The sequence below is a fragment of the Lactuca virosa genome, chromosome 9, assembly GCF_052849685.1.
Source record: "Lactuca virosa cultivar CGN04683 chromosome 9, Lactuca_virosa_CGN04683_v6, whole genome shotgun sequence".
In the NCBI taxonomy this organism is placed as follows: Eukaryota; Viridiplantae; Streptophyta; class Magnoliopsida; order Asterales; family Asteraceae; genus Lactuca; species Lactuca virosa.
In genome coordinates this window covers 73,092,702-73,106,455 of record NC_136434.1, presented here as the reverse complement: position 1 = coordinate 73,106,455, position 13,754 = coordinate 73,092,702, and the positions used below count along the sequence as shown (strand labels likewise).

Here is a 13,754-nt window from a genome sequence, read left to right as displayed (position 1 = left end):
CATATTAAATTGATAACTACATGTATCTAACCGCTCAACTAAAATAACATATAAGTTAATAAAATATAATTCATATTAAAATTTTATAGATCGATGTGAATTACTATCTTAGAAACACATATCGATGCATGCTATTTGAAAAAGAAAAACAAAAGGACAAAACGATAACCTTCCGAGTTCCGACATTGATACCAAATGAACATATCTTGAGGTCTAGGTTACAATGAAGGCTTGTGGTCCTTTTTCTGTCAATTTTTATATAATAAATGAGGATAATTGTGCATATATTTAATGGTGGTCCATTGAACTTATATTTGTTGGGTTTTCTATGCATCAAATACACTCTAAAACTAGGCAGCGGAAAAAATCGAAACAACGATATACCTAAGTGTACATGCATCCTATGGATCTATGGCTTCATGCTAATCACATCAACCCTAGAAAACTAAAACATAAGTAAGAAAACATACCTCTTATGTAGCCCTTGATCTCCATGCTTGAGATCTTGAACCTCCATGAAGTTGCTTGGATGAAAGGACCCAAACCAGAATCTCTCTAATGGTATCACACCCAATGACACCAAAGAGTGGAATAAAAAATAACTAGGAGAATGGTCAATTTCACAAACCCAAAGGGGTTAGAAATCGTCCCTAAGAGGGGGAGGACGAAGGGTTGGCAAATACTTCAAGCCAAGGTGCAAGGAGGAATGAAATCCCTAAGGCCCTATTTATAGCCTTGGATGCCTCCTAGGGTTTAGTACTCCTTCCCATGTGGGATGGAGGCCTAACCACGAAATTTCACTCCTTTCCCATGTGGGATGAAGTGATTTTCATCCAACCCTAATCCCATAAAGGTTCTGGAACATTCCCGATCAACCAACTATCGATTAATGAACATTCAACCTTTTAATTAATTAAACTGTTAATTAATTCCCATAATATATTTCCAATTAGTTTCTAATTAATTATTAACTATAATAATTAATAAACCAATTTCTCCTTTATTTATTCTACTCAATTTAGGTCTTGAGGGCAACCCAAAAGGACCTTGCTATTATTAAAAATATTACCAATAGTTAATGACCTTGGACACTATTCCAACAATATTTTCAATTTCATAAACTATTTGTTATCATTGATGCAGTTCTAAAAAAATGTAACATTTGATTTGATATGAAACTTATATAAAACATCTTGAAATGTTTATTAAAGGGGTTTGATATGTTTTTTTACATAATCTATTAAAAGGATGTATTTTCAGATTGTTTAATACCACAATTAGAAACTTCTGATTTAGACTTATAGCATTTGATATGTCTCTTATAAGTTATGTTTAAGGACAATTATGAAAATTGATTAAAAATGATAATGCTCAATAGTTTTTTCGTAAACACTACATAAAATAGTTTTTGGATTTGAAATGTTTTATTTAAATTAAAAGTTTGTACTATCAAACGAATTTTTTTGTTTAAATCGAACTTTTTGTTAAAAACTAAAAGTTCTTAAACACTTCCTACCATACATGACCCAACCTTTTTGTTATTTTTAGAATAACGATCACCTTTTAAATGATTTGTTGCGAATTAAGCTTTTTTATATTGTACATACAAAAAATGATCTAAATGAATCTTTCTTTTAAAAGTATACTTACTTAACCACGTAACAAAAAATGTTCAATGACATAAATAAGACAAATAAAATCTTTATCCTTTAATTTTATTTATTTATTGTTATTTCAATCAACTCTAGTGATTGACAATTATCTTAGTTTTTCTTTCTTAATAAAGTTAAAAAAAATAGATTTTTGTGGTTTTATCTTAAACAATTTTTTTCGATTTTACCTTATAATTTTCGTCCAATTTGTTAATTTTACCTTCTTCTTTTTTTCTTCTGGTTTCTCTGTTGCCCCAAAAACCCTTAAGTTTGCAGAGTTTTACGGTATCATCCTAAGTATATATTTTTTCAATTTTACCACATAATTTCATGAAACTTTTTAATTTTACTCTTTTAACCTTTTTCCTCACTTTCCTTTTTCCCTTACTTATTAGGACACCGACTTGGCATTAGCATCAACTTATAAAAAGAAATAGAAAGTATTGTGAGGGGGAGATCGAAACCCGAAACCTCTTAGGTATAAGACATGCACCTTACCGATTTCCTTTTCTAGTGATTGCGGTTTGAGGACATCCTTAATCCGCTCACAATAAGCTTCCCACTCAATCGGTGAATCTGAAATAATGTGTGTATTTTAGAATGAGATCAACATGTATCTCTGAAAGATGTTTTACCCTAATGGCCCATCTAGTCATATATATTAACTCCTAGAACCAAAATGACTCCATTTGTGTTGAGTCTATATTTGCATTGTTTAGGTTTATGGTCCCATCCTTTCGAACCCATCTTGTAGTCTTGTAGTAATGGTCCAAAAAGGTTCAATGTGGACCCAAAGAAAGGTAGGAAAATACAGATAAATATATTTACAAGGAAAAGGAGAAATCGAAAAGAAAAAAAATACTACAATATGGGTTGCATGAAAATTATGGAGTAAAAACGAAAAAAAAAAAATACATAGTGTAAAACCGTAAAAACACTACAAACTTAAAGGTTTTTATGGAGGAAAATAAAGAAACCAACAAAAAAAAAGTAAAAATGATAAAATTAATAGGTTGCATGAAAGTCATGGTGTAAAACCAAAAAAAAAAAAAAATACTTATGATAAAATCACAAAAATCCAAAAAACCTAATAGCTTTTATGTAGAAAACCCTATATCTTAATCACTTAATGTTTTTATCTTCATGTTAAGAAATATCGTTTATTTAACATGCTTAATAAAAAACCATTTATTCATGATTTGTTTTAGACAAAATTTGTATATAGATCAATAACTTAATCGTCATACACGAGACAATGATTTAATTTATGAGTCGAGTAAAATGTTTGGGATTGTTTTTCAAAATGACTTATTGACTTATAAAAAAAAAATTGTTTGGGTGTTACATAAGTGCTTTTCAAAATAGTTTTTTTTTCGCATACTTTAAAAGGGAGATTTCCAAAAGTAAGAGAATCATGACTTTGTAAGCAAGATGATCAAAAAGGCGATTTTAATCATAGAATTGCATAATTCTACGATCCTACATTTGTGTTTCGATTCTGGTCATAGTAAACTCGTTTTTAGGTAGAATCATAAAATTGGGTCGTGGAATCGTAAAATCGTAAACATCCTGATTCTACCTACGTTAGAATAATTGACTTGTTGACCACCTAACCTTGACTCTTGACCAACTACCCTTCTTGTTTGACTCTATTAAATGACTAAAACTCTAAAAGGAAAACGGGCAAAGAAGGAAAACTCTAAAATGTGAATTTCAGCTTCAAGTTCTCCCCCCCTTCAGCTCTGATTAACCCAATTGTGCCTCAAACCTTCAAAATTCTCCATGAATATTGAAGTCATAGATGCCTCAAGCCATCAATTGCTCAACAAATTCCACACACTAATGTAAGTTTCTACTGTTTATGGTGAACTTCAAAACAAGATTACAGGTATATGAAACTGTAAAGTGTGAATGTAGTTCAAAAAGTAATGATTATTGTAGTTGAAGTTTCAAAAAAGCTTTAAAAAGCAATGTGCTATCAGTTTAATATTTTAATGTAGTTGAAGTTTAAGTCAAAGTTTTGTTCTTAATATTTTTCATGTGTGTGAGACGATAGAATCTAGAAGCTTTTTTTTTTTGTAGTATCTTATGATTGCGATTCGATTTTACGATCACAATTTGCAAACTCGAAAATGATTCTATGTAGTCTCGATTTTGCAAACCTTGTTTTTAAGTGTTTTTGACTTTTTAAACTGGACATGAGTATAGTATCCTTAATGAACTCTTTCACTTTCATTTTCTTCACTTCTTTCTTTTCATGCCTTTTTTAGTCATTTTAAAAGTATAAAGTTTTTTTACAATACAAAAATTAATCCAAACACTTTTAAAAAAACTTCTTTTGCTATCACCATAAATCAATAAATATTTTTTTGTCCAAAAACATTTTTAAAGTTCAAAAAGCAAATACAACCCTAAAAATGTGTTCATTGTTTATGTAACATGCGAACCTTTGGTTAATTCTAATGTAGACGAGGTCGATCTTACAAGTTTTTTCGATATAAATATACGGATAATGAAATTAGGCTCCATATACTTGGTGAGCTAATCGAGCACCAATATACCATGAACTAGACGAATTCTCGCGCGTTGCGCAGCGAAGATTAAAAATATATTGTTAAAATATTGAAAAATATATGTTTAAAATGGTTATGTTATTGACATTAACTTTGAGATAATATATATATATATATATATATATATATATATATATATATATATAATCTCAATTATTTTGAACAATAATATTCATTGACATCAACCCACATTCCTCATTAATAGAATCAAATATAATTATCTATTTAGTATTATTTCTAACAATTATTGTTATTGATTAATTATATTTTTACTTATGTGATCATTTTCTAATTTCAATAAAGATGTTCATTTAAAATACAATTTATTTATAGCTAAATGTAATTTATAATTTGATGTTATTATCATTTAAAATTGTTATTCATTAATTTTAAACCACTTATGATTAATAATAAGTTAAAGAAGACTTTTAAGAAACACTTAATATTATTATTAAAATGTGAAACATACACTAAATAATAAAGTGATAAGATAGACAATTTCCATTTCAAAAGAGACTTGCATGGATAATATGACATATCCATGTAATTTGATTTTATTATTTATAATTATTGCTTATTAATTTTAAAACCATTTGTTATTATTAATAAGTGAAAGAAACTTTTAAAAAGCACTTATTATTATAACTAAAATGTTAAACATATATTAAAATATAAAGTGATAAGATAGACAATTTGCATTTTAAAAAAAGCTTACATGGATAATATGGATAATATGACATATCCATGATTTTTAATTAATTATTGTTTTGAAGCAACATGAACATACAAACATGTATACAATAGTTAATTAAATATTATATATATCACCTTCCATAACATATGATCGATAACATCAACCACAACATACAATGATATTTTTAAAAGAATACTTAAATCAAGAAAATACAAAAAAAAAATTAGTATATAACAAACTTACAAATTTAAAACTTCAACATAATAAAATGGCTCGAAAAATTGTTCAAAGCCCTCAAACCAACACATAAACTTTAAATTTGTTTTTTTTGTGAATTTTGTATGTGATTTGTATGTGTGTCTACTAAAAAAGATTGACCTTTTTATAGTAGAGTATCAATTAATTGTTTATTAAATATATTATATAAGTTATAAAACCTTTGAATTGTTAATCATTATTAAGAGACTTTTGAGTGATATTCATTAAAATAAGAGGTTTCAAATGTATGAGTTGTTTGTAAATTTTTATGGGGGTTTCAAATGCATGAGTTTCAAGGAAAAATACTAGCTTTATAAGTATGTATGATAATTAGATAATAATAATAATAATAATAATAATAATAATAATAATAATAATATAATTGAGCAAAAATATAAAAGCAAAGGTGAAGAAATAAATGCTCCACCACATCGGTATGATGATTGAGTTCAAAAAAGAGACTCACCAGAACCAGATGCATCATCTCTCACATCACATCCACAACAGAATTTTAATTTCTTTTCTTTTCTTCTTTGCTTTTTGCCTTTTAAACTTTACTAAAATCAGCAAAAAACCTTCAAACCCAACAAATAATTTTCCTCCCATTGTTCCCATTTCAAGATTTTGGTTTCCAGTTACAAGATCTGTTAGCTCTTCGAATCTTTCCAGAAATTCCTAATTTTTTTCATTACCCTTCCATCTGGATCGATCTTTATGCGCAGATCAAGAACCTTGATTTGTAAAGGCTGATTCTTTCGTTGCTAAAGTGCTTTGATGAGGTAAGTGTAATTCGTGATCTTCACACATTACTGTGTTTTTTCCCAAATGAATCGTTTTGTTGGATTTATCTTGTTTACACACTGTGTGTTTGTGTGCATTGATTTGTGAAATTTCTGTGATTGTATTTACTTCTGTTTAAATTCAATTGCGTGTTCTTGTGAGCTGTTGACTTAATTGCATAATGTGCACTTTAGGGCTTTATCTTCAATTCGAAGTAAGGGCATGAATATACGGTAATTTAGTTGAGAAAACTTAAAACCTAATTCGAATTTCAAACTAAAGCAAATCCTGGAACAACAAAAACTAAAAATGTAATCAGAAATTAGAACTTGAATCGTTAAAACTAGTAACTTTCATGCTTCAAACCTCAAACATCTGTTAGAACAACACAACAAGAAGATTTTATCCCAAAATGGAGCGTAAAGAAGTTGTTAGTTAATAAGACAAGATAAATTATGCTACATTCTCTTGATCTTTCAAATGTGCAAAAGACATAAATGCCCTCCTTATCCTCATCATATTCCCTAAGACACCTTCACAAGAGGTTTTGCAAGATTGCAGTTGTGCATATTGGAATTGTGTAGATGTCCAAACCGTATCTTTTTAGGCAAACTAAAATTTTATTTTCCCCAAAAAAATTTCCATGCCAAAAAATATAACATTAATCCAGGATTTCTTTTTGTTTTACATAAAATGGTAAAAGGGTAGTTTGTTACAAGGGCTAAATGCATGAAATGTTAATGTACTTTAATTTATTTTTGTAACATAGCATCCTATGTTCATTTCTTTCTTTTCAGACACTATACTTTGAAAAATCTACCCAATTATAGCAATGACAATTTCTTTGTACATGAATGACATTGCTATAATTGAGTAAATTTTTTAAAGCACATGAAGAAATGAAATTAGAATGCTCATGTAATTTAAAAATGGTTAACTACAATTTTCATATGACAGGTTTGAGATTGATGATTAGATACTAGAAAGTAACCAAAGATGATATCTGAAAATTTAACCGATGAAACATCACTTAATCAAGAACTCGAGGTATTAAGTGTATCAAAACGCCTCGTAAGAAGCCTAAGCCAAAAGTTAAAAAGAAAAAACCAAGGAAACATAGTAGACGATGACGAGGACAACACACGTGGCATTTCAATAAAATGTCCAACCCTCTACACACGTGGCGGCGGTTGCAAGGTCGGAGCCACCACCGGAGACGAATTTTCCGATTGCCGGAGACGTCCTTCATGTTCCAACGAAGAAGCAAAAGGGTATAACTATAAACCCGTATGTGGGCCCGATGACACCACCATCGACTGCTTCTCGTATGGAGTAAAAGAACGGTTTTGGAAACGAACCAATAGAAAGCTTACAGAAGTCGAAGAGTCACAACAACAACAACAACAACAACAAGTATCCCATGTGTTTCTTCCGGATGATATTGTTGAAATGTGTTTGGTAAGACTTCCGTTGACCAGTCTCATGAAAGCGCGCCTCGTGTGCAAGAAATGGCGGGCTTTAACATCGACAACACGGTTCATGCAAATGAGGCGAGACGGGCTTTTTCAAACCCCGTGGTTGTTTCTCTTTGGAGCCGTGAAAGACGGGTTTTGTTCACGTGAGATACACGCGTTTGATGTTTCTTTAAACAAATGGCATAGAATTGAATCCGAGGTTCTCAAAGGTCGATTCATGTTCTCGGTTGTTAACATTCAAGACAACATTTACGTAGTTGGTGGTTGTTCAAGTTTGACCAATTTCGGGAAGTTGGACCGAAGCTCGGTGAAAACCCACAAAGGGGTTTTAGTGTTTAGCCCTTTGACCAATTCATGGCATAAAGTCGCGTCCATGAAACACGCGAGGTCAAAACCGGTTTTAGGAGTATACGAAGTGAAATCGGATTTTGTGGTTGTGAAATCGCAAAACAACCGTCAAGAAAGACGGGTTGTTAGGACACGGGTGGGCGGGGTGTCGGATGTGTACGAGGATCCGCATAGGTTGTCGGTTAGGCGTCAGTTGCGATACTCTCTTGATGAAAACGAGGTTTCGTTTGGTAGACAAAAGAGCGAACATGTGAAAAGAAAAGATTCTAGAAGGTTTTTGATTATTGCGGTTGGTGGGGTCGGGTCGTGGGAGGAGGCGTTGGATTCATGTGAGATTTATGATTCTTGTACGAACAAATGGGTGGAAGTTATGAAAGTTCCGGTTGATTTTGGAGTGGTGTGTTCGGGTGTTGTTTGTAATGGGGTGTTTTATGTTTACTCGGAGAGTGATAATCTTGTGGGGTATGATATAGAGAAAGGGTATTGGGTTGGGATTCAAACAATGAGATTGGGATCAAGGGTTCATGAGTATTACCCGAAGCTTATTGCGTGTGAGAAACGGTTGTTTATGGTGATGGTGTCGTGGTGTGAAGGGGAAGGGCAGATTGGGAGGAGGAATAAAGCGGTTAGGAAGGTGTGGGAGTTGGATTTTGTGGGGTTCAAGTGGGGGGAGGTTTGTATGCATCCGGATGCTCCTATGGATTGGAATGCGGTGTTTGTTGGTGATAGGAATTTGATTTTGGGGGTTGAGATGTTTAAGATTTTTGGGCAGGTTTTGGATTTTTTGACTATGTTTGATGTGAGTGATGTGGGGAAGAAAAAGAAGAAGAAGAAGAATTGGGTTCATGTTTCGAGGAATCAGGTGGCTCATCAATTGGATGCTTCTTCGTGTGTGACGAAATCAGTGGCTGTTGTGCACTTGTAACTTTTAAACACTAGGAAACAAGTCGAGGGGGTGTGGGTTGGATGTATTTGTTGCTTATTTTATTCATATTTGTTCAATGTAGTGTAAACATGGTTGTAGGTATGGACATATAACCTATTGATCATTTGTTGTTTGTTTGATTTGTTTTTTTCGAAGCTATGAAAACACAAAAAAAATTATATTATTAAAGCTTGACTTGATGTGACTTAGAGTTTGTTTGCTGAAAACGTGTAACCGGTTAAATTCAAGTTTATAAGAACTAACTCCAATTTTCATGGAGCTTTTTCAAGCCATATCCATTTAAAAACGAAAAAAAGGGGCATTCCGAGAATTGAACTCGGGACCTCTCGCACCCTAAGCGAGAATCATACCACTAGACCAAATGCCCACTTTTGTTTTAGTGAATATGCAAGAATATATATATCTTTGATTTCAGATATTTTTCGAGTAATTAATGTTTGTTAGAACACCCCGCTCCCGAGTTCAACTTAAGGAGAGAAAAGAAAGGAAATGGGCGGAAATGAGAGGAAAGTAAGAGAGATTGGTGCTCCCGAGTTTCATTAAAGAAAGGAAATGGAAGGAAAACTTTCTCTCCTAACTTTCTTTCCGATTTGGGAGGATTTGAAAAGAAAGAACAAAATGTTTAACTTTCCTTCCATTTCTCTTCAACTCGGGAGCACAAATGAAAATTTTGTTTTCCTTTCTTTTCTCTTCTTTTCTCTCTTTACTTTCTTTTCTTTTCTCTTCTTTTCTTTGCTACAACTCGGGAGCAGGGTGTAACAAAACTCAAACCTTTCTCAAAGTAAGATTAAATCTGTAAGAAGGCTCCTAAAACCACTAAATCACACTACGAACTTTAGCTAAATAAAGTAACGAATTTACCTTGGGCCGAGTCTTAGGATTTGGTAGTAACAAGTAGAATCAAGTTCAAAATTTACAAAATAAACACACTAATCACTAATGCGTAATGATTAACTCAACCAAAATCAAGAAAAATATACTTACAAGTTACAACTACAAGAAATGTCTTAAATCTTAACTGAATCCAAATAACAATAGACAACCTTTTACTATCCTCACTCGTATAGAATTACTCAAAATCCTAGAGAGAGAAAAGAACTGCACAATTTTTACCCACCACATTCCAACTCCACATAAAATACATGGAAAATCATGTGAAATAAATATGAACAATTAACAATCACAACAAAATCATACAAGTACAACACCACCTTATCTATATGTACCAAAACGAGATTCAACCCATGTTAGGAAAGATCCCAGAAAAGTTAGGTATCTTATCAATATGTTTAAGTGCTCTTTCCGCAATTTGTCGTGTCCGATAATCTCCATGTTGAAACGCATCCACAATCGCTGTACTAACATTCGGGTCCCCCGACACCTCATACGCGATATCCTCCGTCCTCAACAACCTCTCCACCATCCAAACCGCTCGTCTCCTTAAATTCTCAGTCTGATTCTCCAACAACACATCAAGAATCGGCTTAATCCCTTCAGCCTCACACAACACACTCACCCCTTCTTCTATATTCACCCCATCATCCAACAAAGTCGACAAAGCAGCTAACGAAGCCTCAACCACCTTCTCATTCGTATGATCCAACAACGCCACCAATCTTGCTAAACTTTGTCCTTCCAACAAACAAAACGTGTCCCGTTGCGTACACGCTCCCCCGTGGACCCTACACAGCCCCGTCATCACCGGTTTTTTCCCCAAACAAGGAAAAACGGACCCGCAAAATCCAGGTGGCGGAATCTCGGGTAATTTCGTTAAGTTTTTTGATTCATGCGAGAGGTTTTCTAACGCGAGAGCGGACGCGATTTGCACGTTGTCGAGCCCGTTTTGTTGGAGTAATTCCGTGAATAACGCCGCGAGCTCGTGGTCCCGACAAAACGCGACGGCTCTCGGCTCATCGGATAAAACAAAAGTGATCCGCGAAAGGACACGGACAAGTCCTTCGAGGTACGGTGTTACGAAACGGCTTCTTCTCGTTTCTCCTTGTCGGATCATTTTTGTTCTAGAAACAACGATCTCGAAGTCACGCTCGTCTAACATTTGTCGCGTGACGTCGACGTCTTGTTCCGGAAGGTCCGCCACGATTCCGATGGCGGCCGCTTGTTCTTCGGTGCTCGCGATGTTTTCCGATATCACTTTAAACAGGCTACCGAGTTGACCGGCGGGCCCACATAGACAGTTTGCTAATTCTTGGGAAATGTGTAATGAGAGGTTATGGAGAAGCTTAATCGAAGCCATGCGGAGATCCTTTTGTGGGGCTTCGATGAATTGGACTAAACTTATGGTGGCGCCGGAGCTTTTGATTGCGTTGGCGACCGGAATCACAGTGACGGGGGAATTGGTGATTCCGACGAGGACTTGAACGAGTTTGCACTCGATGGATGGACCGGTGTTGGAGATTAAGTGGAGTAGGTTGTGGATTATGTCTTCGGAGAGTAACGTTTGGTGGTTGGGCCCCACGGGGATGGAATTGAAATCGCAGTCGAAGGTTACGATGTTTGCGAGGATTGTGGCGGATAATTCTTTTAGTAAAATAGGAAGGCGGTTGGGGCCCGTGAAGAGGTCATTGACTAGAGGTGGAAGTATACCTTCTTCAACTAAAACTTTTGCACTTGCTTCACATGAGGAGACTTGATTTAGAGCTTTGAGAGCAGCTTCTCGTGATTGCATGTCACCGGTTTTCATGAGGTTGATTAGTGATGAGCCTACGGTTCTTGCTACAAAGACTTTTATATCATTGCTAAGCGCCAGGTCACCCAGGTATGAAGCCATAGATAATTTTATCTCAGAGGAACCTGAAAATGATTTAATGAGATGATATAGTGAGGTATTGTTGTTGTTGTTGTATTATATGTAATACCTTCAAGGAGAAGTGTCAAGAGGGGTTGCAATCTTCCATTTTCAGCCATTTGCCTCACGTTATTCTCATTCTTCTCTAAATTTTCCAAAATTTTGTCAGCTTTCTCAACAATAAAAAGATTTTCTGATTTGCTGCTTATCATTCCAACTAAAATAAGGATTGCACCATTAACAGAACCGATTTTCTCACACAAAGCCTCAGACTTTGAGAGCTCATAGAGCAACGAGACAGCTTCTTCCCTTTCTTGAGACGGTTCATGAGACAAAAACTTCACAATTGTGCGCACTTTATCCCCATCAGCCATTATCTCCTGCAAAACAGAAAAAAGGGACCACATCACACACACAAATAAAATGCATAGATTACAATGTTGTGGATATATCAATTGTTTTACCTTATTATCATTATCATCTTCTACAACAACTCGAAGAGTTTCAAGAGCCATACACCGGACTTTACGACTGGTGCTCTTCAACATCTCAACAATCATGGGTATGAGCTCAGCATTACGAATAATGTGTTTGCTTGAAAGATTTTTAGTACAAAGTTGCTGAATAAACATCAAAGCCTGCAAACTATCGCTTTCAGAACTACCAGGAGATAAAGATTTGGAAGCCATGTCAAGTTGCACAGCTTCATTTCTAGCATTCCATTCTTCAATTGTGTTCCTTAAAGCAATACTTGGATTCATGTCTGTTGTTTTTAGTTCTTTTAATGTTAAGGGACACACCAGCTTCCTTCCATTCTCCTTGCATTCATTGAACCATTTCTCAATGGCTTCTCGCTCAAAAGTTTGTCCATTTTCAATAGTAACAGGGTCTCTCATGACTTGTTTTGAAAGAGGGCATATGAATGCATCATAAATAGGCTCTACGTGTGGTCTTTCATAATGAAAGCTGTCGTCTGATTGGCTACCAAGGTCACGACTTCCATCCCGGCTTACAGACATTATATTCAATGTACCTTAAGAAGAAAGAAAAACAAATGATGATATATCAAAACGTAAGAACATTTAAACATAATCCATAAGAAATATGAATGAAAAAAGGAAGCAAATTTACTTCAATCAATTTCGATAAGATCTGAAAAATTAGATTCTACTACAGTTATGAACACATACGTGTTCATCAGACGTGTGCTATTCAGAAAGAAGTGAGGTACATTTACCTTGGATTTTTGCTAGCTCAGTGGAAATTTCACAAAGGTTGTCACTTCAACCTTGGAATCTACACATGGATGCAGGATATCACCTACACCAATGATAAAACCAAAACTCAACCAAACAACATTGAAAACAAGCGTCTATCTTTACTAGATTCATCAAATCAAATCAATTCATGTAGAGTTTTGAGGACATCACAGTTTCATAGAGAACTACGAAGTCATTTAGCAATTAGCAATTAGCAATTAGCAATTAGCAATTAGCAATGTTTAGTGTTAACACAGTAACCGTATTCGTCGGGATTCCATATTATCAAATCAGATCAGAAATTCACAAAATTCGCGCTACAAGTTGCAAATCACAGTTACATAAAGGTTGAAATATCTATAACACAGAGAAATCAAGCAATTACCTTCGATTCAGGTACACATACTTAAGATTCTGCATAACTCGATCCGTTTTATCAGGGGCAGTCATCAATCAACACCAATCTAAGAAGAGAATTTATCTAGGGTTCGTTTTCAGAATTTACCTAGGAAACTGAAAGAAAGTGACAAAATCTAAAAAGTAACAAATAATTTCTCACCAACTTCGAGTGTTACAACAGCAATTTTAGAGAGAGAAGGATGGGGTACGAAGTTGATCACAATAGTTGTCAAGTTAGAGTAAGCCTAGAGAGAGTTTGTGTGTTGGTCTCTATTGGGTCTAGATATTTCCAATAACCCGTCAAATCGGGTTTTTAATAGATGATAATAGACAAAATTTGACGAATGATGTATTTGGTCAACGGTGCACATCTGTTTATGCGGTTTTCAAAGGTAACATTTCACATCTGTTTATGTGGTTTTGAAAGGTATATCCGTATATCTATTCATATCTCTTTTATAATTTTAGTTTTATCTTTTAATAAAAATATTTTATTTTTTTCTTATATAATAATAATGATTATATAACAAATTTATATTTTTATTATAGGTATGTAGAACTTAA

The 13,754-nt window shown here is 34.0% G+C and overlaps 2 protein-coding genes and 1 non-coding gene across 3 annotated transcripts; 1 reads left to right on the top strand and 2 right to left on the bottom strand.

The window, feature by feature from the left end:
* The first annotated feature begins 5,599 nt into the window (after window positions 1-5,599).
* On the top strand, window positions 5,600-8,894 carry LOC145137311 (F-box/kelch-repeat protein At5g42350-like). The gene is made up of 2 exons (XM_079071461.1): window positions 5,600-5,956; window positions 6,915-8,894. The coding sequence occupies exon 2, from the start codon at window positions 6,954-6,956 to the stop codon at window positions 8,703-8,705; it is 1,752 nt and encodes a 583-aa protein (XP_078927587.1). The 5' UTR covers window positions 5,600-5,956; window positions 6,915-6,953; the 3' UTR covers window positions 8,706-8,894.
* A 127-nt stretch (window positions 8,895-9,021) lies between these two features.
* TRNAP-AGG (transfer RNA proline (anticodon AGG)) lies at window positions 9,022-9,093 on the bottom strand. The gene has a single exon. It is a non-coding gene; the product is annotated as a tRNA-Pro (tRNA).
* Window positions 9,094-9,720: 627 nt separating this feature from the next.
* On the bottom strand, window positions 9,721-13,479 carry LOC145136703 (U-box domain-containing protein 44-like). The gene is made up of 5 exons (XM_079070809.1): window positions 13,177-13,479; window positions 12,770-12,852; window positions 11,997-12,565; window positions 11,603-11,912; window positions 9,721-11,537 (listed from the first exon to the last, which is right to left on the bottom strand). The coding sequence occupies exons 3-5, from the start codon at window positions 12,549-12,551 to the stop codon at window positions 9,964-9,966; spliced, it is 2,439 nt and encodes an 812-aa protein (XP_078926935.1). The 5' UTR covers window positions 12,552-12,565; window positions 12,770-12,852; window positions 13,177-13,479; the 3' UTR covers window positions 9,721-9,963.
* Window positions 13,480-13,754: the final 275 nt, after the last annotated feature.

Coding starts and splice junctions, on each gene's coding strand:
- LOC145136703 (XM_079070809.1), bottom strand. CDS start 12,551: ATGTCTGTAAGCCGGGATGGAAGTCGTGACCTTGGTAGCCAATCAGAC. Junction 11,913..11,996: donor AAGATGATAATGATAATAAG/GTAAAACAATTG, acceptor TCTGTTTTGCAG/GAGATAATGGCTGATGGGGA. Junction 11,538..11,602: donor CTTGACACTTCTCCTTGAAG/GTATTACATATA, acceptor AATCATTTTCAG/GTTCCTCTGAGATAAAATTA.
- LOC145137311 (XM_079071461.1), top strand. CDS start 6,954: ATGATATCTGAAAATTTAACCGATGAAACATCACTTAATCAAGAACTC.